Source organism: Coloeus monedula (genome assembly GCF_965178545.1).
Source record: "Coloeus monedula genome assembly, chromosome: 12".
NCBI lineage: Eukaryota > Metazoa > Chordata > Aves > Passeriformes > Corvidae > Coloeus > Coloeus monedula.
The window spans coordinates 4519017-4543233 of NC_138792.1; the positions used below are offsets into that span (position 1 = coordinate 4519017).

General features: G+C 57.0%; 1 protein-coding gene across 4 annotated transcripts; it reads right to left on the bottom strand.

Moving 5' to 3' along the window:
• Positions 1–869: 869 nt before the first annotated feature.
• Positions 870–20567, bottom strand: NLGN3 (neuroligin 3; the record flags this gene model as incomplete). 4 transcript variants are annotated; one of them, XM_082289656.1, is made up of 7 exons in its annotated part: positions 870–1707; positions 2135–2924; positions 6855–7040; positions 8742–8891; positions 11559–11618; positions 18939–18998; positions 20090–20567. In XM_082289656.1, the coding sequence occupies 7 exons, from the start codon at positions 20565–20567 to the stop codon at positions 870–872; spliced, it is 2562 nt and encodes an 853-aa protein (XP_082145782.1). The 4 variants fall into 4 exon arrangements, with proteins under 4 accessions (XP_082145782.1, XP_082145784.1, XP_082145783.1 ...); XM_082289658.1 differs by lacking the exon at positions 18939–18998 and having other exon boundaries at positions 20090–20417; XM_082289657.1 differs by lacking the exons at positions 11559–11618; positions 18939–18998.
• Positions 20568–24217: the final 3650 nt, after the last annotated feature.

Below are 24217 nucleotides of genomic sequence, written 5' to 3' on the forward strand. Positions count from 1 at the left end.
ACCCACGGCAGGCGGGCGCCACGGGGGGCCGGCACCGTGCGCACACGCTGGCTTCTAACTGGCTTTTTATTTTATATCAAGAACACTTGGTTTTAAAATCTTTACAAAGGACAAAACGCGGCGACTCCGTTAGTGTGTAAAGAACTAAAGATCTGCTTAAAAAACGTCTCTGCAAAGAGAAATGACTGACACAAAAGAGATTCTCTGCAGCGCAAAGAGGGGCAGAGGTGCCAAGTCTCCAGCCCAGGGCCCCACTCCCAGGGTCCCTGAGCCCCGGCACCAGCCCCAGTGCCCGCACCCAGCACAAGGCCAGGTCCCTGGACCCTGCCCATTCCCTCTGCCTATAGCACCAAGGCCTGGGGCCACTTCTCAGCACAGTGAAGGAGCCTCTTCCAGGGCTGCCAAGATGCCTGGGGATGTCTGGGCACTGGCTGAGAGGGATGCCCAGTCCCACTCCTCATCAGTCCCAGGGTGCTCAGTGCGCTCAGCACTGGGGATGTGATCGTCCCACTGGGAGGCACAGCCACGGCACTGGGAGCCCCGTGGCCACTGACAGTGGGGTACCCCTGCCCACCTGCACGGGTGGGTTGTGCAGGGTTACACCGTGTCCCTCCTGCACCCCACTGGCGTCCCGGGGCAACCCACGGGGCCCTGAGGCCAGGAGAGTCAAAGCACTTCTCAAAAGTTAGATAGGAACAAAAGAAAGCGCTGGGGCCACTCCGGGACCCCACAGGTCTCTGGGCTGGGAGCTGCACCGTCCGTGGGCGCTGCCCCTCCGTCCGGGGGCTCTGTGGGCCCCGCCGGTCCCTCTGCCAGTGTCTGCTGCGTGTGTGTGCGTGCGTGCATGCGTGTGCGCCGGCGGCGGGCAGCTATACCCTGGTGGTGGAGTGTGAGTGCGGAAGCCCCGTGCTGTTGAAGCCGGCGGTGAAGGTGTTGTAGGGGTGCAGGGTCTGCAGCCCCACCAGCGAGTTGGGGATCATGGTGATGGTGTTGGGGGTCATAAGCGGGATGTCGTCCGGAGAGCGGCGCAAGGTGAGGGTGTAGTCGGGCAGAGCGGCCAGGCGCAGGGTGTCGTGGGATGGCACAGCTTCGCACTCGTGGTGCCCCTGGCTCACCTGCAAGGAGGGCATCTCCTCATCAGTCGCGTGGGCGATGTCGTTGGAGGCGCCGCGCTGGGGGCTGGGCTGCCGGTGCGTGTCCTGCCGGCGCTTGTCCTTGCGGTAGTAGAGGGCGGCGAAGGCCAGCACGTTGAGGAAGAGGAGCGAGGCGCCCACGGCAATGGTGACGCTCAGTTCAGTGGAGTAGTCGCGGGGGCTCTCGAGCAGCGTGCCTGCCTCTTGCTCTGGGCTCCACTTCTCCTTCCCGTTCTCGCCGTTGTAGGCAGGCGAGATGGCGGGGCGCTTGGTGGTCCAGATCTTGCTGTTGGGCCGGCGGGTGATGTGGGAGTTCTGCGTGGTGTCGGGTGGTGGCACTTTGGTGGTGGTGGAGGTGTAGTGGAACATATCGTGCAGGTTGTACAGGTGAGGAACCAGGTGCTTCCAGAAAGCCACCTTGGTGGCCCGGTAGTGGTCACGTACCCGTGGCTTCAGCCCAATGTGCAGGTACAGCTGGTCACGGGGGTTGTACTTGGACCAGGCCACCTCCTCAAACCGGTTGGCCTTGGTGTGGATGAACTTGGTGTCCTGGGGGACAGGCTTGTTGGGATCCCTGTGAAACACAGGCAGAACAGAACTAGCACTGGGAAAAGCCAAAGAAGCAAAGAGGGAGAGCTGGATGCAGAGATGGAACGTGAGGGGACCTTTGCCAGTGGTGTCACAGGGTGGGCTGGCAAAAGGTCCTGCATGACTGGGTAGCACCTGAACCCTGGCTCAAGTCTCACCCATGATAATCAGGGCCAACCAGCCTCCCCGTCCCTGTGGCTTGGCTGGGTCCTGTCCCAGGGGCCGGCCATGATCTAAGCTTCTTGCTTTGTGGTTGATGCCATGGCCCCAGTGAAGGTGCAGCACATGGACCTCTGGGCACAGGGGTCTGTGTCCCACACCAGGCATGACAACCCCCCCACCACAGCACAGCCCCAGGGAGTACAGCTGCAGTGAGTGCAGACCCCCGAGGCACAGCACCCATCCCCACTCACCCTGTCTTGGCAAAGTTGGTCCAGTAGGTCATCACCACGGCGCTGAGCATGACATCGTTCTTGGAGAAGTTGCAGGGAAAGAGGTCAGTGGGGCCAATCATGGGGATCCCAAACACGTAAGGCACCTCATCCCCGTGGGCTGCATCGGACCATGCAGGCTTCATCAGGCTCTGGCAGTGGTGGTAGAAGGCGTAGAAGTAGGTGGGGGAGCCATAGCGGGCGTGCAGGTCAGCTGTCACCACCGACGGCTCTACCCACTGGTGGTCAGTGAAGAGGGCCACCAGAGTCTTGCGACGTGTCTCGGGGTTGTCCCGGTCGGCCCAGTCCGTGTACATGAACTTGATGGTCTCCCTCAAGGTGTCCTTGCCCTCAGGGTAGCCATACAGGTTGTCTACAAAGTTGGAGACTGAGTAGTCAAAGTCACTGCCTGAGACGCCATCCTCAGGGTCCACCACACCCTCCACGAACTTCAGCCCTTCACCCTGGTTGACCCCCAGCATGATATCATAGTTGAGGAACTCGCCCTGCTCCATCAGGATCTCTGGGTCATCCGGGATCACATCCCCGTCAATGACTGGCCCGAAGGCCACATGGTAGCGAGCTGGCTGGATGTCTTGCTCTACCAGCTCCTTGGCACTCTTCTGCCTCAGGCAGTCCACCATGTCCACGGTGTCCAGCACATTGCAGCCCACCTTGTCAGCCAGCATGCTGGTGTACTTCACCGGCTGGTAGTTCACCGCCCAGCTGGAGAGCGCAGAGCCGCTCTGGATGATGGCTCTCTGGAAGAGACCTGCAATACAGGCAAGGAGTGGAGGAAGCTCTCAGCAGGGTTCCAACATCCCAGTGCTGCAGTGCAGGATGCAGCATGGAGAAGGCATTGATGCTCTTGTACCCCTTCAAGGACCCAGCACTCCAGCTCACACCTGGCCTTGTCCCCGCGCTGTGCTGCCTGCTGAGCCAGGCTCACACAGGGAGCTCAGCTTAGGGCTGCTGTGGGGATGGCAGGGTGACAGCAAGGGGGTGCTCCTGGAAGCAACCAAGGGCTGCTGTGCTCCCTGAGGATCCCATTGCAGGGTATGGCCTAGCATCCCTCTGTCCCGGTGAGGGGAGAAGAGGGGCCATGGTTGCATCACAGCCTGGCCTTGCCAAGCAGCCCGTGCTACGGCAGGCACCCCAAGGATATGTTACCTGAGCCCCTGAGGGGCACACGCTGCCCCTGGCTCAGCACCGTCCTCCAGCCCAGGTTGGCACCTGCTGGAGCAGCCAGGCTGCGGGCTGGCAGCAGTGGGAGGGTTAATGCCTGCTTGGGGACACTTAACCCTGCCGTGTCCCACCCCACCGCTTTGTCAGAGTCCCCCTCAACCCCCTCCCTGCTGCTTCCTGCCCAGCTGGGGCTGCTCAGTGCCAATCCGGCCCTGCAGGAGCACGCTGCCAGATGCACAAAGAGGGCCTTTCTGCCACCAGGAACACAGAGGGAGTGGACTTTCGCCCTGGAAAACGAGGCCACAAAGGCCCTGGCCCAGGCGGAGAAATGCGTGGCTTCGCTCCAGTCCCATGTCAATGGTGCTTGTGCTCAGAATACAAAGGGTGGTGAGGAAGCAGAGCCTCTGGGCCATGAAAGGCAGCCAGTCTGGGGTGCACCCAGGGGTCCCTGCTCTCTGACCAGCCTGCTTTGCGCCCCGAGTGCTGCCTGCACCCCTGCCAGACCTCAGCACTTGCTCGCCTCAAGGGACTGTTCCAGGTGATCCCTGAGTGGTGCTGGCACAGCAGTGTGATGGCCATGGGGCTGCCCCTGGCACCCTGAAATGCAGAGAACCCCTGTGCAACCAAGGCTGTGCCACTCTGCAGGGAGGGAGAGCAGCACCTTCCCGCAACAGAAGTGTTCAGAGGCTCCTGGCTCCCAGCCACCATGTCCATAGCTCTTGTCTGCACGCACAGTCCTCACTCTGCCAAGTACCTGACGTACAGTCCCATGCACTGGGACAAAGAGAAGTCACAAGCTCTGTTTGTCACCTCCCGGTGCCCTAGAAAGCCATACCCAGCCTACAGGCTGGAGACTGGCCATGGGTTTGCTTGCTCTGCACCATCATCCACGTGCCAAGGAGCCAGGATGGGGTTTCCTGACTCCCTGGAGATGCTGTCCCAACGGCAGCTATTGCACCCTGCCAGCAGCATCACTTCCCAGACAGACTCACCAGGCTGGGCTGTGGCCCTGCCCACCACTGCCTGGGGAAGTACTGGGCAGCTGATGTCACTAACAGCTGGGCATGTCCCTGATGGAGCCCCTTTGCCATGCTTCTGCATGGCCACGTCCTGATCCAGGAGGACCCAGGACTCTGTGAGAGCCCAGACTCGTCATGTCCTCCCTCTCCATGCCAGCACCTGACTGAAGCCTGACAAGCATCCCAGGGAGGCATCAGCACCCTGCACTCCACACTGGTCCTCTCCAGCCTGCTGAGGCCCAGGCAAGAAGATGAAGCTCTGCCCTTCCTTCCTGGTCCCTTCCAAGGTGAGGGTCCCAACACACCCTGCCTCCTACAGGACTGGCTGCCACAGCACAGTGGAATCAAGTGGTGGGGCCAGGGCTCTTCCAGAAGGTGGTTGGTCCTGCAGGCTGCCACCAGCTGCTGCCAGCTCCTGATTTCCTCTTTGCTTTGCCCAGTAGCTGAGTCTGGAAATGCTTCTGGGGGTGTCTGGGCCAAGTCCTGCTCAAAGCAGGGTGCTGGGTGCCTTGTCCAACTGAGATCTGGAGGGCCGGCAGCAAAGGGCAGAAGCCCCCATGGAACAGGGGATGGAGCAAATGAAGTTCATGAAGTTTGGCTGGCAGAGACTGCTCCTGCCCTGGTATTGCTGGCTGGGGAAGAGCACTTTGGTCATTGATGAGGAATCCACCTGCCTACAAGGCCTGAGGCTGGCAGGGAGCTATGGATTTCCCAAGCAGCCAGACACAACATGAGCTGTACCAAGCCTCCAGTGTCTGCCTCTTGCAGCACCTGGCAGAGCAGGCACAAATCAGCAGCTTCATTAATAGCTTGTGATCACTAGAAGTTTTATTTTGATGCAATAAAAACAAACCCACCTCATCTGCAGGCTCCAACTTAGCACTGCTCCCACGCCGTGTTCCAGAACCAGCTACCCATCCCTGGGGATATGGGTGCTCTGGCACAGGGAATTTTCTGAGGTCATATTACGGCCATTTGGCTTTATGAGACACTGGCTGAAGCACTGTGCACTCCCCTCCCGCCTCACAGTATTTACAGCCAGCAGCAGCTCCCCTGCCAAAGCAGCGAGGGTGCTGGGCACCCAGCACTGCTGAGATGCAGGGGGGCCACACCAGAGGCACTGGGCCTGGATGGGGCAGCGAAGGATTTGTCATGCAGGTGCAGAGCTTAGTGGCAGAAAGTGTAGCATCACCTGAAAAGTGCTATACTGGCAGGACTATTTTTCATGGCTGAAAAGTCACAAGGAGCAGCCCCTCCAATCCACCCTCAGCCTCTCTCCATGCTGCTCCATTCTGGACCCCTGCAAGGGGCTGGGGCCACCTGGAGAGCCAAGCACACACTCTTGCACTCCTGTGATGGAAAGGAGCACCCTAAGAAGCATTGAGAATGCAATACACATAGTGTTCCCTCCCCAGCCTTTCACACTCAATATAAGCAGAGAAAACACTTTTTCTTTCAGCAGGAGCTTTCAGCCTGTAAAAGACACCCCATCATCAGCCATCAGCCATCAGCCCTGCTGAGGTTCTGGAGGTCTCTGTTCCTGTGTGATTCCCAGGCTGTTGAGCAGGGCAGCAACTCTTCACATCAGCTTCGAGTGCAATTTGCTGTGTGTCTCTGCAGAGACACACAGCAAATTGTGTCTACTGCTCACACATGTCCCTTTCTCCTCAGCATCACACCTGGGGACACAGCACTGGAAGATGGCTCCACCCTCATATAATGCCCATGAGCAGGTCCCTGGCAAGCTGCTCCCCTGGGGACCATATCCACTTCAGGCTTTTCTCCTATAATTTCCTTTAGGAAGTTTATCAAAAACACCTCTAATCTCACAGTTAATTTTTTCCCCCTCAGTACTTGATGTAAATGTATTTGTCAGTGGTTTACATGCATTTGCTCTTATTCCAATACAATCTTTTAGCATAAATAATTACCTTCTTTATTTAGAGTAAACACTCTGCTATATTTACAGATATTAATCATATTACTTCCACCTGTGTTTTGCTAGTTGCAGCACTTCCAGCTCTCCCAGTCTCACAACACAGGGCCCTCCATCCCTCCCAGGCTCAGGTCTGTCTTCCCCTCTATTCCAGTATGAATACCTTTCCTAGCACTGAGATCCTTGTTCCCAGTGCCCTGCATGATGCCCTACACCGCTTCACACGTGCACTTGGAAAACCTGAGCACCAGGGCAGGACACCAAAGGAGGGGTCCCCACCTCTCCCCATGCCAAGGTGCTGGCCCTGGGCTGCAGCCTTGTGCACAGGGAGCACCCACTCCATCCCTGGCTCCCACATGCTCTGCCACTGGCCTCTTTCTGCCCATGATGAGAAGGTTTTGCTTCCCAGTCCTGGTCCAGGCTCTCACCAGTGAGTGATTAGAAAGCAGGCCTGACTTTGTTAGGCTGGGCAGTGGGTCCCAGGTGGGCTCCCTTCCTTGGCTTAGCATCAGCAGGGCGTTTGCTCACAGCTGCAGCATGCTCAGGCACGGCTGACACCTACCTTCAGAGTGGTGGGAGAGGGTGAGCAGGCTGACACAGGAGGCACCGATGCCGGAGCCGAAGACAGTGATCCGCAAGGGATCTCCCCCAAAGAAGGCGATGTTCTCGCTGACCCAGCGCAGCGCCTGGATCTGGTCCAGCAGCCCGTAATTGCCCTTGGCAGCCTGGTCCCCCGTGCTCAGGAACCCTGGGGGCCAAGGGGAGCCCAGTTAGGGATGAGGAAACAGGGAAAGTCCTGATCTCCCACCCCACTTCCCCAGACCTAGGGCAGCTTCTGTGGGACCCTATCCCACCAAGAGACCCCGCTACCAAGAGAGTTTTGTGAGTTCTAAGCTGGAGCAGGGACACCATCGAGCTCCAGCCACCCTCTGCACAGCACAGAGGGGTGAAAGGCTGAGAGAGGAGCTGCAAACATCGGGGAGCCTCTTTGGCCAACAACAAGCAGTGACAGGGTAATTTGCACAAAGCTCTGTCCTACCCATACCACCACCTGTGCTAAGAACAGCTCAAGACATCTCACACAAGCTCCAAGGGAAGCTGAGAAAGCATCAGTGGCTGCAGGCAGGGTGAGTGTGTGCACAGCCAATGCTTTCCATGGACTAGCGTGGACTGGGGGAGGCTCTATAAATGTAAGGAGGTGGGCTGGGCAGAGAGGAACCGACTGCAGCTTAAAATACAAAGGCTTTCAGTGAGGAAGAAGGTGAGAAGTGCTTTCAATAGCACAGGAAACACCCAAGATAAGTTATCACACTTTCGTTTGCTTTGACTTTAAGCAGGAAGCCAAAACCATGGGCCTGAGGTAAAATCCAGGCAGGTAACCCCAGCACACAGGGAGCGGCCCCAGGGCTGTGCTGGCACTTGGAGGTGGTCTGACTGGGTGTGGTGCACCACCTCAATGGAAATGATGAAGGCACCACTTAAGTCTAATGTCATATTGTGACTCATGTGTCTTAACTTGGAACCTATCCATCTTAAAGGCCCGACTTTTAGTATTAAAAGGCCTTGAACAGGTTTATTTTTGTGTAACTATCATCTTCCACAAGAAACTATGGGCTCTGGAGGCCATTAGAGGGATGTGCTGCCCCAGGTACCAGGCGGGAGCCTAGCTGCCAAGGGAGAGCACCATGCTAGGCTGGATGGCTAGGAAGAGAGCCAGCCGGGCCAGCAGCTTGGCTGGAAAGGAGCTTTTCCCAAACCTCTACACCCTTTGTTCTCATGCTGCTAAGGGAAGCAGCAGTGGTGTTCCAAACAAGCCTCCTGTGTCTCAGCCCCTGGGGGTCTCTGCTGCTGCAGGCAGCGGACTGCACTGCCTTTTGACCCTCTGTCCTCATTTTGCCTCTCTAAGTCACCAGTGCTTGTGGAAACAGGACTGCCACCCTTCTCTGCATGGCACCCGACACCCTTCTGTGGTCCCCTCTGCAGACAGCCACGTCGTGGTGGGTCGCTGAGGGGGTCCCAGCAGCACAACTGGCTTGGAGGCAGCCTGTGCCCAGGGAGGGAGAGCTGCCAGGTCCCCAGGACAGCCAGGCAGTATCTGCTGGCACCTCACTGCTCTGAGCCCTCTCAGGAGGAGATGCTGGGTAAACACATTTATTATTCATTTAACCACAAACCAATATTTGCTTTCAGTTGAGCCAGTTTGTGTAAATGAGCCGGGGGGGGCTGGTGCCAGGACCCAGACTAGACTGCGACCGCGTGCTGGGGGCTCTGCCACGTGGCACCCGCTCGGCTGCCAGGGCGGAAGGCAGGGGCAGTGCCCACAGCGCATCCTGCCGGGCCCCACGCCCCCCTCCACCCCCTTTCCGGCTGGTCCAAGTCCGGTCAGACACAAGGGTTGTCCCACTGCCCGGCTGTGCTGACGGCACAGCCCACGGCAGCCAGCTCATACCGAGCACTCCAACGCGGTAGTTCAGGGTGATGACAATCACGTTCCCATAGCTGGCCAGGATGCTGCCGTCTATCATGTTCCCTGTGCCCTCCATGTACGAGCCACCATGGATATACACCATCACCGGCTTGGCCCCGCTGTCCCGGATGTCTGGAAGGAGAGGTGGTTAAACACAGGACCCCACTGATGGCCGCAGCACCCTGCCCGACAGGCAGACCAAGTACAAGGGCAATGCCAGCTGCCAGGACCAGGGAGGGGGCTTAGGAGCCAAAGCCAGAGCTCTCCTGGGGGCCACAGCATGAAACCCCAAAGCCAAACACCACTGAACCAACCCTGCCAGCCCCTCTCCGGGAGGTGGCTATCGCTGCACTGTCCCCACACTGCTGTCCCCTCGGGGGTCTGAGCACGTGAGGGAGGGACGCTGGCTGGACCCCACTGCTCTTCCCCAGAGATGGGCTCTGGCATTGTGTGGGAGCCAGATCAGGTCTGCTGTGGGTGGGAGTTGCAGAGTCCAGCCCCGGGATGCAGCCCCATGTCCTGTCTTTGGCTGGACCCAAGCACTCCGTGAGTCCTGGAAGCTGGCATTGTGGAGGGGGGCAGGGATGGGGGTGTGCAGGACCTAGAAGGTGGGGGGGCCACTGATGTGTGCTCCAGTACCTTACTCTCCCACTCCGCCTTCCCATTCCCCTGGGAAGGCAGAGACCTGCCTGTCTGGATGTAAACCCATGGCACCCCAGTGCCCAGACACAGACATGGTGATGAGCAGACAGTGTATGGACGTGTGCATGTCAGGGAGGTGAGCACGGCATCTGGACGAGGACAGGGCATGAGGCATGGAGTGAGGATGGGGAATGGGACCCCGAGGACCGGGGAGGAAGGACTGTGGGAGCCTAGGGGACAGGGAGCAGCCACGCTCCCTCTCTCGACTTCTCCTGTCCAGGGGACATCCTGCCCCTTCTGCCCCACAGGCTGCTGATCCCTCATGGAACCATGGCCACCCACAAGGGAATAACACCCATACTTGGGCTGCTGGTGCATCTTGCCCGTGTCACACAGACAAGGCAGTTGCACCCATCACGGAGACATCGCCAGGTCCCACATGCCTGCGCTGCCCAGCCCTGTCCTGGGCTGGCGATCCAGCACCGATGGACTTTGTCCTCCCTCGTGCTCACTCACACCCAGCACCTTGCTTGAGTGGGCTGGCTGTGCCTGCTTGGCCTCAGCTGCCCCAGGCAGCTGCTGCTCCCTGCCTGCCTCCCTCAGCAGTGCAGCACAGTCCCCCTCACAGCCCACCGGGGCTGGGGCTCCTGGGGCACAGCCACACCAGTGCCAGTGCCCGACTGGGCTGTTCACGCTCCCTCACACCCACCTAACCCCCGCCCATGTCCACTCCTCCCTGTGGCTTGCCCATCGCAGGGGGCTGTAGACCAGGCTGATGAGTATCTGTGGCCATTCTCACCTCCAGCTGTGGCCCACGGCATGGCTAAAGGTGGCCTCCCATAGAAAAAACCTCTTCCCTCCAGCAGAATGAGGCTATGCCAAACCCAAAACCTGTGCTGGCTCTTTACCTACTGCCAGGATGTAGCCAGACAAATGCACAGACGAGGGGAGCAAAAAGTGCTTGCAGCTCCTCCAGGACAGACATCGCCTGTGTGGCAGAGCTACATCAGGACAATTCTCTCCAGGGCCGCCTGTTTGAAATGTGAGGGGCAGGAACATCAGTGCCTGTGCCTATGTCTTCCCTTCATCCTGCTCCCACTCACTGACATACAAAGGGAACTCCTCTCAGGAGAATGGCAACAATGTACAGAGATGTACCAGGAAATAAACAGCTCCGAATTGCTGCAGCACATTTAGGTGTGTGTGGATTTAGCAGAGTCGAGTCACTTAGGCTGAACGCCAGTTTACGCCCTGGTACAAGAGATCCTGGGGCACAGGTTAGCCGGAGTAAACAACAGGGTTTTAGTACTGCCAAGCACAAAGTTTTTCACCTATTTCCCAGATCTTAAATGCCATCTGCCAGGCCTTGCTCAAGCTGCCCTGGGCCTTCCGCACACCATGAGGTTTTACTGTCCTCAGCACATTAGGGCTGCACCCTGGCCAACCCTTCCTCCTACCTCCTCACCACATCTCTGCAGCCAAACACGCCGACTCCATAACCTGCAGACAAACCACCCTGTTTTACTAAAAATCGCCCGTTCTGCAGCTTGCTTAGCCCTGGCAAGCATCTAGAATCACATCTGCTTGAAAGCCCACTTGCTCTGTCTTGGCTGGTGCTTGCAAGAAAGAGCTCACTTCTCTTGGATGAGGAAGGAGAGAAGTTAACAGAAACCAAGTGAACCCTGCATCTCCTGTGCATGGCAAGATACCCTTTGGATGCCAAGTGTTCAGGCTGCTGGCACAGCCACGGCAGGGCCAGGCAAGGGTGGATGGGGAGGTTGCTGGCTCCCAGATGCATGTCACCAACTCTGAAGGGATGAGGCTGGAGGTGGGATGTGACCGGGCTCAGGGTGAAATGGGCCCAGGTGCCCGAGGGCTTCTCTCCTCCCAAGCTGCCATGCTTCCTCCCTGCCCTCGCTCAAAATGAGCGGGAGCAAACTTCTCCTAAAGCGGAAAAACCCCATGAGCTTTCCCCCCCATCAGGAGGAAGGGAAGGTCCTGGGTGCCCTGCACAGCCGGCCAGCCTGCCCCCCACCCCGCGCAGCTGCCTGGCACGGCAGACAGACACACACAGGGCTCCCTGGGGGTGGCAGCGGATGGCGGGCACACGGAGCTGCTTTGCGTGTCATGCAGTGGCAGCCTCGAGCACAGAAATACCTTCGTCTTCATCACCGTCATTATCCGCTAAGTCCTCGCCCTGTTTCTTAGCGCTGGCTCCTAGGGACCAAACACGAGGAGACAGAACAAAAAGGAAAACAAAAGGAAATAAAAACAAAACAACAACAATAAAAAAAAAAGAAAGAAAAAAAAACACAACAAAAAAAAAAAGAGAATTCAAAAATAGCATGATAGCAGAGACAGTGGGGCCACGGCTGTGCCCCACAGCACTGCTGGCTACTCACACTGCACCTCTCCCAGAGCCAGGGCAGTGTAGGGCACGGGCAGGACTGCCCCAGGAGTTGTGCCAGGATGCCACTTCACCTGGGCCCTTTCCCAGATCCTCCCTGGGGAGGGCTGGGGTGCCAGGGAAGACGCGAGTGGGGCTGTGGCAGCATCAGCGCTGGCGGTGGATGAGTCTCTCAAAGCACTTGCCGATCCTCCTGCATCCCAGCCTGGCCCCCGCCTGCTCACACACCCTCAGCTCCAGGCAAGGCTCCCTCTCCCAGCACCCAGCTGTGAACAGGAGCCCTGCTCCCAGCTCTGCTGCCCCTGGGGACAACTGTCCTCTGCAGAGCTCACACCAAGGGTTACCTTGCATGGCCACTGACCACCAGGCAGGGTCCTGCCCATCACCCCCACATGGTGTGTGGCCCCTTGTTGTGCCTGGCCACAGACCACTGGTGCCACTGCACCAGACCACCACAGCATACAAGGGTCCCTCGTGACAGATGCTGCCCTGAGGTGCCTGGCTCCATCCTGCACCAACTCCCCTCTTACAAGACTAGCTCCACGTTTCACTGAGGATTGCGAAGGCACCAATCAGCTTGACCTGACCAGGTCAAGGCAGAATCCTACACGTGCTGGTTTCTGTGACATCCTGAATGCCTTACAGTTGTTCCGTGTCCCTTCACCAACCTGCAGTGCTGGGGCATGGGCCAGCCCAGCAGCCCCAGCGGGCACTGTGAAATGCTGCTGTGCATAGCTTGCAGTGAGCCTGGCACTTCCTGAACTGCAGCCAGCAGGAGCCAGGAGAGGTGGCCTGTGGGCTGGCAAGGGAGCAGGGGTGTTGAAAAACCTGTGCCAAAACCCCACTCCTGCAAAGGACTGCATGCCAATGTGGACACAAAGGCAAGTGGTGCCTTCCCTGTGCCCTGGAGCTCTGAATTTCAGGGAGAAGCTGAGTGTTCTCATCCCCTTAGAGCTGCAGACCAGTGCCTGCAAGTCCTCTGCCCCCAAATGCCTGCAACAAAAAGCTCCCTAGGTGATGGTGACCTCTGGGGAGACAGCAGCGTTTCCCCCAGGCAGGACTTATCCACACAGTGCCTGCACTGCCCCGTGACTTTCCCCTGAGATGAGGGGCTCTGACACCCTGCCAGGCACCCGGCTGATCCCAGGGCCCATTGCCACACAAGGCCCCCAGCAAAGCTCTCACGAGCAAGGGGCAAGCCTGTGGCTGCATGGAACTACAGGACTAAATGCACAAAACTGGTCAGAAAGACAAAACTGGGGAGCCGTGCTCACTGTCAGTCTGGGAGTGGCATTCTGCAGGTGACACGGGAGGTGGATAACAGAGATGGCAGCATGGAGTGGGACGGGATTGGAATTTAAAAGGAATCTGCCATGGGGGAGGAAGAGATCTGAAATTGCTGTGAGGCAGCTCCATCAGGGTGAGAGGCTTGCAGAATGACCTTAAGCAGCCGTGACCTGCTGGAGAAAGTCTGGAGGAGCAGTAACCAGAAACCTAGAAAAATCCAGCAGGCATGAAAAGTTTGCAGAAGGCTGGGTCACACAAATCCTGGGAGCAGAGGCATGATGGGAGCTACAGCAGCATCCCAACACATGAAAGGCTACTGTGAGGTGGTGAGGTGGAAGAGCAAGTCCCTCTCAGGCAGCCCTGGGGCTACAGGAGGCAGGATGAGAAGAAAAACCTTCCTGGCAGCAAAGCACTCGAAGAGGTGGCTTGGGGAGGTGTTTAAGACCAGGTGGGACATGCTGCCAGAAAGAGGTGAGGTAGAGCTGCTCCCACTCAGGGCAGGAATGGATCAGCAGTCTCCTGTGCCGTCCTGATTTTCTCCAACGCAGGGTTTACCTCCTGACCTACCCCTGCCATGCTCCAGCCCCGCCTCCTCCCCTCCTGCTTCACCACCCAGCCATCCTCTGAGCATCTCACATCATTCTCCTCTTCTCACCCAGCACCGCCCCCATCCCTGTCAACTCTTGCCCCAACACCTCAGCCCCAGCATCCCCCCCTTCCTGCTGCGTCCTTCCCACACTCCCTCCCCAGCCCATCCCGCAGCCACTCAGGCCCTTTGCAGGAGGCTGCAAGCTTGACCTACTGTGTCTTCATTAGGAAGAGCTGAAAGCCCAGAAAGCACTTAAATGATGAAGTACTCATGCAATATTTGCTAACCAGTGCTATGCACCAACCTCTTGGTACTTCTAAGGGATAGGGATTTTTCTCTAATGAAGACCACAGCCAGCAAGCCTTCATCCACACCATGCTTCAGAGTTGGGAAGCTGACCACAGGCAGCTGGAGATCATTTTCCACTGCCAAAGGCCCCGGTGCTGTTAAAACCCTGGGACTGGCCAGGCTGCAGCCTCCAGCCTGGTCTCCTTCAGGGGACAAAATCTCTGTGCAGATGAGAATGGAGGAAACAGCTATGAGAACTTGTCAGGTTGTAAAAAAGGGCAGTGGACAGCATCTCTGGGACCTGAGCAACTGTCTTGGCTGAGCAGGGAGGGATCCAGATGGAGACTGCTTCTGCAGAGCTTAGGGACAGCTGGGACAAGCCTAAAGCAACCTGAGCTTCAGGCACTGCAGAAGAGATGGTAGAAAGCAGCACTTGGGAAGCTAAGCAAAGCAGGAGTGCAGTGATGCAGGCTAGGGGGAAGGGGAACAGCAGTGGCATGTGTGTGTGGCAGATGCAAAGCACAAGCCTCACCCATCAGCAGGAAGGCGCCAGGGTGGTTACGGCCAACACAGACTGTTGTGACCAAGTGGGCTTTTTCCCTCTTGCTGCATTGTTCACCTCCAGCATAACCCACCAACGCCCCACAGCTCATGAGGGCAATCACAGCTTCACTTCCCTCACCCAGTAACACCTTCCACTGGCTACTGCCACGTTCAGGGACACCCAGCCCAGGAGATCTTTCTCTGCACTAACAAAGGTCACCATGCAGAGCCCTGCAGCACCCACTCTCAGGGGTATGGTGATGCCTTAGGTTTTAACTTTCATGTTTTTCAAATCCTGCACTGCCTAGTGTGTAACACTGAAGTTTCTTGTAGCCCTTTAACTTCTGCTCTCTCACGCTTAGACATAACAAAGCCTCTCCAGGCCTGCTCTCCAAGGACACTCAGAACATCCTAGGCCCAGAATGTGTAAACCAAAGCCTCTAAAAGGGGGGCAAGCTTGGGAAAACTGCATCATTAACTGAAGCTTTAATTGGAGAATTAACCCTGATATGCAAATGAACCAAACTTTAAAAAGTGTGAAGAACTCATGACCTGTCGTCCACCTTGGGGTCCATCTTGGCAGTGGCCTCTGGCTCCCCAGGGGTACCTTTGAAGGCCTTTCAAATAAATATCAACATTTATTCCCTTATTCTTGTCTAGTCTCTGTTTTTAGGTGGCTGCTTCAGGCATCAATGGGCTTAAGCCTGTGGATTCACAGCTGGAAAAACTAAAAGGGCTCATGGCTCTTATTCTCCTTACCCATCAAAAACACCCTCCACTAACTCGGGAGGTGAATGTCTGTTGTGCCACTTCACTTTAAGCTGACTGCAAAGTGACATTGTTCGGGCCGATAGGAAGGATGCATACATTCTTATCTAGGCTCTAGGAAGATTTAAGTTCAAGTTTAGTAAAAAAATAAAATCACTTTCCCTGAAACAGGGGCATCCATGCTGGATTTATGCTATCTTAAGTAAACCATACCAACAGCACTGACACCACTGCAAACAGAGATAAAGGAGGGTAAGGAGCCTCAGTCCTTGGAGCCTTCATTCTCAGCATGGTGTGGATAAGAGAAGAGCAGCAGCCTGAGATGACACCTTTACAGATCCAAATGTCTGTTCAGGGTGCCCATAGGCAGCTCCAGCACCCTCTCCTCAGTGCGAGCTCCCTGGGGCACCCACTCCTGCAAAGCAGCCACGATGCTGCAGGGAGCTGGAGCCTCTGATGGCTACATGCACCCAAAGGTCCACCTGCTGCTGGCCACACCATCTCAGCTGCTTCTCTGGGAGTGGCAAGGAACAGGACCAAGACCGGGGCAGCTGTTGAACCTGTTGCTGCACAACCCCACACACAGGGAGAGTCAGATGGGACCCGTGTCTGAGAGCCCTTCCAGACATCAGACCTTGCTCCAGGACTGCAGCACACCTTGGTGCTGCCCTGCCCCTCCCTGTCCTGGAATAATGCAGAGGAGTTATCTCCATCCCTGAGTGGACTCTGTAAAAGCACTGCATCCTCTCACGCTCTGCTGCCTCTGAGAGCACAAACACCGACCCTCACCTTTGCAAATCGCTCCCCGAAGTGGAAGCAGAGCACCAGGGCGGTGGTCTGCCCACAGCCAGCTCTGCAAAGCAGCAGGCTCTGAGGGGGCTGGGAAGAAGCTTCCAGCAAGAGAGCACTGCAGAATTTGTGCAGCTGTAGGGAAGCTTCAGCTGGTACTTGGACAAGTCAGCTTCTTGGAGAGCAGTGGAGAAGACACGCTTTTCCCGCAGAGCTGCCGAAGTGCTTCCTGAGCCCAGGAGCTGCTGGGAGCTCCGGCCACCCTCACACAGCAGAGGAAGATGCTGGCCTGCACATTTGTCTCTGCAATATTGCAGACTCCTCACAGTCCCAGCCAGAGAGATTTGGGCATTTGCTAATGAAAAACCAGGAAGAGCTGCTAAGTGCAGGGCAACCACATTTTTCCCCTCCAAAAATGACATCCACCTCCTCATGCCCTGCAGCAAGGCTTGCCCAGGCTGGTGATGAAGGGAAGGAAAAATCATCCTGGCGTCTATCACAGCCAGAAACAGGCTGGAAGTGTTGGCAGCACAAAGCATGGGGCAGAGCTGCATTTTGCACATAGGTACTGTACTCTCAGTGTGTGTGTCTCAGTGTGTACATGGTCTTTGGGTGGGCAGCACTATTTTTGCAGCTGAGCCTCAGTGTTGTCAGCTCCCCTGGCACCATGCATGGCTAGTTGCTCTCAAAGCACTGCTGCCCTATATTGCTCCCAGAGAAGGGACCAATGTGTAGAGGAGGCTGGCATTTAGAAAATTTCCATATAGGAAATTACTGTGGTTAACTGGGCAGGGAAACAGGGATGTTTTTCTGTCCCAGAGATAAACAAGCACAACTGATAAATGCTCAACACTTCGTCTGCTCTGAAATACACTGAGCTTAGGGGTGGCAGAAGTCATGAAAACTCCAGTAAGGTGGGAGCTGAGGCATTTTTGACCACCAAAATACTGTTCTGTGAGAGGAGAACTTATCACTGCTCGTTTATGGCCTTAGAAATAGTAATCATGATTATTCCAGAATGAATCAATGTTCCAATGTTCAACCTGAGGAAATCAGCACTGCAGGTACATTACCCTCTCCCCAGGCATTACTAACCCAGGATACATGATGAGGGGTGGGGGAGCTTCTGTGTTTCATCACAAGTGACTCAATTAATTCAAGCCAACAGCTACCAGAGGCTGGCCAGAGCTGGAAGGAAGTGCCAGCGTCTGGGTGCTTTAATTCCTGGCATGCCACACCTGGATGTCCAAATGGCTGGGACTGGGGACCTGCTGGTCCATGAGTCAACAGAGCCCAGTGGGGGAAAAGGGAATGCCCCCCACCAGATTCCCTGGGAGGTGACCAGAGGCAACTGCAGATGGGCTGCAAAGAAACCCTGCCTGTGAGCAGAGCCAGTGGGAAGGGAAACCCAGGAGATGAGCACACCCAAGGTGTTTTGTCATGCCTTATATCATCCCCTTCTCCAGCAGTAACCTGGAGCCTGCTTCCCTGGCCCTGGATATAGGGCTGGGGGTGGTGGGGGTCTGCCAGCCCTGGCAGCCGGTAGGAGGGCCGGGAGAGGAAGCGCTTTGAAGTGGCTGGTGATCACTGGCACAGCCGGCTCCGGAGGCAGCGTGCAGAGACTCCCTAATGCGCCAGCCCTTTCAGGGGCAGCCTTGGCACTCAGAGAGATGGCGTGTGAATAGCCAGGACAGCAACAGGAAAAGCAAAGCAAAGAAACCAAACAACAGAACTGGGGGAAACGGCTGGAAGGAAAGCGCTCCCCAAACCTCCAAGCCCAGCTGCACTGGCCCCGCCAAACCCAGGGGTGCAGGGAGACAGAGGCTGGGATGCAGGGACCCTGCTGCTGCAGGACGCCCAGGACAGCAGTCTGTGCAGGCCAGATGCCCTGTACTGAGCCTTTCAGAAGAGCTTGGCTGCCTGACCATCCACACGTTCATCTTTGGGATGCACAGAGCAGCCAGCTCTCCCTGCCTGCAAGGGGGCTGTGTGGAGGGACGGGTGAGGCATTGTGTCTGACATGGGGCTGAGCCAGCTCCCATTTGTACATCTCTACTCCCTTGCCCATGTCACTGGTTGGGAATACAGGATCATTTAGGGGCAATGGGGGAAGGTCAGTGGAGGCAAGGCAAAGCAGAGATGTGTCTGAACTGGAGGTGCTTGGCTGCCCATGGGGCAGGTAGGGCTCAGGGAGGCTGCTGTGCCATAGGCTGGAGACCAAACCCTTACTGGCAGGACTGGCACTGGCATGGGGATGTGGGCACTGGGGAACAGCCTTGGCAGGCACAAGGGTCAGGGCAGAATCTGCAGCATTTACACAGCCAGGAGAGGCTTTATGCTTTTAACCAAGGAGCTCTGGATGCAAAATGATCAGGGATGCAATGGGGGAAAAGCTCAGCCCGGGATGGACTGCAGTCCCCCCTCACACAGCTCCTTCCCTGAGGAGGTCTGTACACCCCCAGTGGGGTAACCCAACCTAAGGGATGGAGGCATTTAAGTGCTACCTGCCATCAGAGGCTACCCCTCATGCCCTGGGACTGGGAGGCTGTCGGTGCCAGTGGGATGAAGGTGGGAGTGCAGGCTCAGCCCAGGAGAAGCTGTTCTGAAAGGCCTGGAGCAACACGAGCATCCTCATGACCTGACCCCAGACCTGTGCTCCCAGCTGGCTGGAGCATCCGTGGGGCTCCTCCCAGTGGGAAGCAGGGGGTGGCAGGGTGGGCTGCTTGGAGGGTCCGCAGTCCGGGTGGCAGCACAGAGAGGTGCCGGAGGAGTGCTGCAGGCCAGGGGCCAGCCAGGCACCCTCTCACTCTCTCACTCTCTCTCTCTTTCCTCTCTGTGCCTCTCTGCCGGTCGGCTTGCTACATACCTCCTTTCCTACATATTTTCTTGTTGGGCTTTCGGGTGCATTCCTTGGAAATCCGTTTTACTGTAAAATGAATAAAAGACTACAAAATAACAGGAGGCTCCACTGATGGGAGTGGGCATGCAATCACAACCACGCTGCTACCCTCCCACCGCCCCCGGGACCGCGGGAGGTGGGGAGGGAGCGTCGCCATGGGAGGAAAACTCTGGGCCAGCCGTGCTGGGCGGGAAGGAAGGCATGATGCATTCCGTGGGCCCCAGAGACAGAGGAGTGGAGCCAGCCAGCCTGGGAGAAGCCACTGGCCCGCCAGGCTGCTCTGCTGTGTGCAGCAGACCCGCTGCGGGTCCCTTCCGGCCCGCTGAAAATCCCTGGGGGCTCCCGTTGCGGTGAGGCTGGGGCGGGCGTGCGGGCAGGCGCTGCCTCCTCTGCCCTCTACTTACAGTTCAGGTGGGATCCCCTACAAAGGAAAAGGTTAGACAAGGAGGCACCCAGCGCCGCTCAGCCTCACCCCAACAGGACCACGCCCCGTGGGCCCCCAGCACCCCAGGCTCATCGCTCTGCCGCTGTCCCACCGGCAGACGGAGGAGCAGCCAAGCGATGTGTCTGCCAGTGCACCCCAACCTCCCATCCGTACCAGGGCCCGGAAAAGGGCTCTGTGGTCCCTTTCTTGCCGGAGCATCTTCCCAGGGAGAGGCAGAGAGTGTTCCTCCCAGCCGCAGCCCACGCCCACAACTAGCGCATGGACCTGGGGAGGGTGGGAAGCAGGGAGGAAGGACGAACTCGAACCAACTCAAGACAGAACCTGGCACTCGGCGCCTGTGGGGAGCACAAATCAGCTTGTCACTCTGTGGATCTGCGGTCAGAGAGTCGGATTCAGATTTAGCAATACAAGAGAGGAACCCGTGACGATGCCATGGAGGTGGAGGGGTGGGACGGGAAGGCGTGGAGGAGCAGGAGCACGCGAGACAGAGATGGGAGCTGAGGGCAAGAGAGCAAGCTGCGTGGCCAGAGAAAGCTTTCCACAAACAGACAGCATGCTGCAGGGTCCACAACCACATGCTTCAAACACAACACCCAGGTGAGACCAACCACTGCTGGGGAGGGGTGGAGTGACCCCCCCTCACTCTCCTGCGGTCACCCCAGTGGGGACTCACCATCCTCCGTGGGGATGTAGATATTGAGGTACAGACAGTCCTCGTTGGGGTCCTGGATGTACGTGGCCACGATATCCAAATTGGAGGTAAACCAGATGGGCAGCATGATCTCAGGAACGGCGTTGTGGATGTTCTGGGGGCAGACTGGTGAGAAGTGGGTAGCGTTCCTGATGCCTGACCAGGATGGTGGTGGCTCAGGGGGCATGAATCTCTTCTCCCCGATGGGGGGAGCGGCATAAGGAACCCCCAGGTACTGGTCCACGGGCCCCAGGATCTCACTGGGCAATGGCACGCGCACCCCTCGTAACTTCCCATAGTGCGTGTTGACAGTGGGCGAGTAGACCTGGCTCTCCATCTGCACAACCATCGAGGCAAAGCTCAGGACCCAGAGGGTGAGACGCAGGTCCCAGCTGGCCACCAGCTCAGGCACTTGGAGAACAGGGGGGAAGAGAGGGCTTCTCCAGAATATCAGCCACATTGTCCGGGAGGAAAAGCACCAACATCCAGGCCTGAAGCTCCTGGGGCGAGGTCTCAGAGCAACCCCATCACACCAAGCCTCCGATTTGCCCACCAGGAACAGACAGAGCAGAAGAGACAGGAGTCAGGAGTGCGCAGCCCAGCCACACCTTCTGCTGGGTGAGTCGGGAGCACGGACGCAGGGAGATGTGGCACCAGCTCCTCACAGCCTCCCAGCTGCCTGCTGCTGCCTGCCTGCCAGTGGCCCAGCCTGGAGGTGACTGCTGATACTGTGGAGAGATGGAGGGAATTAACAGCAGACTTGCTCTGGAAGAGTCGAAGACCTGCAGCGCAGAAGGAGCCAGGATCTCTGGCTGAGCCTCCCACCCATGGGTGCTCATTGGCTCTGCCACCACCCAGGCAGGTGGCTCTGGGAGCAGGCAAAAGCGGGCAGAAGAAGCAGAGCCTGTGCAGACACACAGACTGTCTGCCCATGCCTGCAGAGCCTGTCCCCAGCGCTCAGGGGCTACCCAGAGTATGGGTGTCAAGATAAGCAGACAGCACTATGTCCCTCCCCATCAGGAGCCTGTTGGACACCACTGGTGCCAAGCACAGCCCCTGCACAAGACCCCACTGGCATCTCTCCTCCCCTGGCTGAGCAGGAGCCGCCTGAGTTCCCACACCACGCAGCCTGTGCCCCTTGCCCTGGGCTTCATCACAGCACTGCTCCCCTGTTCGGGTGCCACCACCCCTCATATACCAGCAAACTAGACCCACACGTCCTAGCCAGGCACCCATCTCGCCCACCAACACAGTGCCCATCAGCTTTCCCCCTCCACTGGCCAAAGCAGTGAGACCCCAGGCAGGGCCCGGGCGCTGGGCGGGCAGAAGGGGAACAGCCACAGCGCTTGCGGGCATCTGCCCTCCCTCCCCACCCGCTCCCTGTCCCGGCAAGCTCGGGGAGGCAGAGCTGCGCTCCCACGTCCCCGCCCGGGCTGGCAGCATCAGGAGGAGCAGCTGTGGCAGCCCCCGTGGGCCCGCGGGGAAGGGAGGGCACTGCAGATGGGGACCCGCGGATGTGTGTCAGCGAGCAGAGCTCCTGTGCCAGGGAGCCCTCGCTGGAGGCTGCGTGGATTCTCAGTGCTCTGCCCTTCACCTTCCCGCACCGCCTGTCGCATTTAGGGCTTATGTAAGTGCCCCCCGCCTCGGCTCCCCCCGCCAGCACCGCTGCTCCCGGGGCACCCGGGCACGGGGAGCCGCGGGAGCTGCACCCGCCCGATGCTCCCCTCACCCCGGCCGGGCGAGCGCAGCATCAGCCGCCGGCTGGCTCCGCTCCTCGGCGGGCGGATCTTCAGCCGGGTCCCCGCGAAAAGGCGGTGGTGGCTCAGAGGATGCTCACTCGTCTTGTCTCAGCCACATGTCCTCCCCCTGGGAGAGACGGCAGCGCTGGTGAGGCACCTCCGGTTTGCCCCAGGGCATCCTTACGTGCCCACCCGGTACATCCCTCCCAAGCTCAGAGGGGAGCAGAGTTGCCTTGAAATTATTGGAGCACAAAATAAGGGCTGTATGCAGATGGGAGTTTGCAGCTCTGGTGGAGGTTTAGTTGGGCAGGGATTCCACAAATAGAGAACACCTCATCCAATGAGGAAAATCCGCAGGGAAAAAACCCACCACCACCAAAAAAACCCCGCAAACCCTCCCAGACAGATAAACAGAAACCCACAAAAAAAACCCCACCCAAACAGAACACAACCAAAAATGCCCACAGAAGGTGTCTCAAATCTGTACTGCACATGTGCAGGCAACTCACTGCTGGTCATTAAGGAAATGGGTCCATGCTGTGCCTGCCCTCCTGATATGCCCAAAGAACTTGGCAGGCTCAGAAATCAGGGTAACACAGTAAATAGAAACACTCATCTCAGAAAATCGTGGTACTGCACTTGGCCCACCCAAACCGTGAGGCCTTGCAGGGCTGGGCATGCAGGCACCTCTCCAGAGCCTGCATCCCCATCCAAGGGAATGCAGGTAATGCCAAACAAGGAGGGCAGCACATCTCTGTACATCACTCCACCTCCTCCTGCCCCACCAGGCAGCGACAGAAACACACCAGCGGGAGCACGACACCGTTGCGTTATCCCCCAAACAGATGCCAAAGCCTGAGAAATAAAAGCTGAGTCAAGGGCCAGAAAAACAGCTGAGGCACTCAGAGACCCCAAGCTCAGATCTGCCCACCACTGCTGGAGCTGCCTCTGCAGCACAGTGCCTTGGCTGCCCTGTTCTGCCTGCAGCTCTGGAAGAAAACTATCATTCATCTCATATTCCTTGCCACAATGCTCCTCCTTCAGCAGAGAACTGACCTTTGCCTAACAGCAACGTCCCAGGGGTGCAGTGCTGGCCCGGGAGCCCCCAAAGCTGTATTCCCAAGCAGGATCTCAAAGATGCTTCAGACCCACCACTCTGCCTGACACTGCTGGAAGGCAAACTGCCCAGTGCAAATCTTCTGCTCAGGTTCCTTCAGGTACCGCAGGTTAGGATAAAGCTAATTATTAATGACTGTCATATCTAATTTGTATGGCTGGAAGCTACAGCCAGCTTCCAGTCTTTATGATAGTGCATACAGTGCTCCCTGCAGAGCCATTTCAACCGATCCGTCATCATTTTCTGTCTTCAGGAGCACCACAGCCCTGCCAGCAGTGGTTCACCAGCTGATTTCCCAGCTCCAGAGCTTCCTCATGGCTGCAGCCACATGCTGCCATGGGCACTGCTGCTCCACCAACTCCTCCAGGCAAGCAATTTCATGGCACCAGGCAGTGCCACTACACAGCTGCCCAGCTGGGCTGCACACACCAGTCACAGGGCTGAATTCACAACCCACTTTGCATCCACGGAGCTTCCACACGCCTACTGTAACCATCCTGTCCTGACACAATGAGGAATCTCTTTTCACAAAACACAGCCAAAAAACAGCTTCTTGCTACAGCTCCTCAGAATTACGCTGTGATGATATTCCTCTGGGTTTTTGTTTAATCCTCATCCAGCTCTGAAAAAACATGGGAATCTGAAGACAAAAAACCATAAGCTAAGATAGAATTAAGCACACATTCTTAACTTAAACAAAATGATGCTACAGGACTTAAAACTGTCTCCAATAACGAGTTTTACAAAGCACGAGGCACAGAGGTGAGTTCTGTTAGTGATAGCCAAATATGTCCAGATATGGAGATGCACAGTCAAGGCCCAGCAGCCCTAATGTTACCCTGGAGAGCCACAATGCCTTGACACTCAAATACAGCTCACAGTATTTTAACATTTGTAATTCCACATTTGGTTCCATCATTTTTTAAAGACTCTTTGCCTCCATCTGCCCATGTCCGCACAGCACAGAATAAAGGCACCCAAACAATCTCAGTGACATGCTTCTAAGCCTTCCTATGTTTGGATTTTTTTCAATTACATACCCAAAAAATGACACAAGCCCTATATCTGAAATTCCCTGGGTTTCAAATGCCTGATTTGGGATAATTACAATACCCCTGTAACACATCTTATACCCTCATATTGCTGTTCTGTGCTCTGTGCTTTCTGATGTAACTTCATGTTAACATAACATTTAGGATGGGAATTTAGCCTTAATTTAATGCTGACAGACTGACATAAAAACCCCAGCTTAAT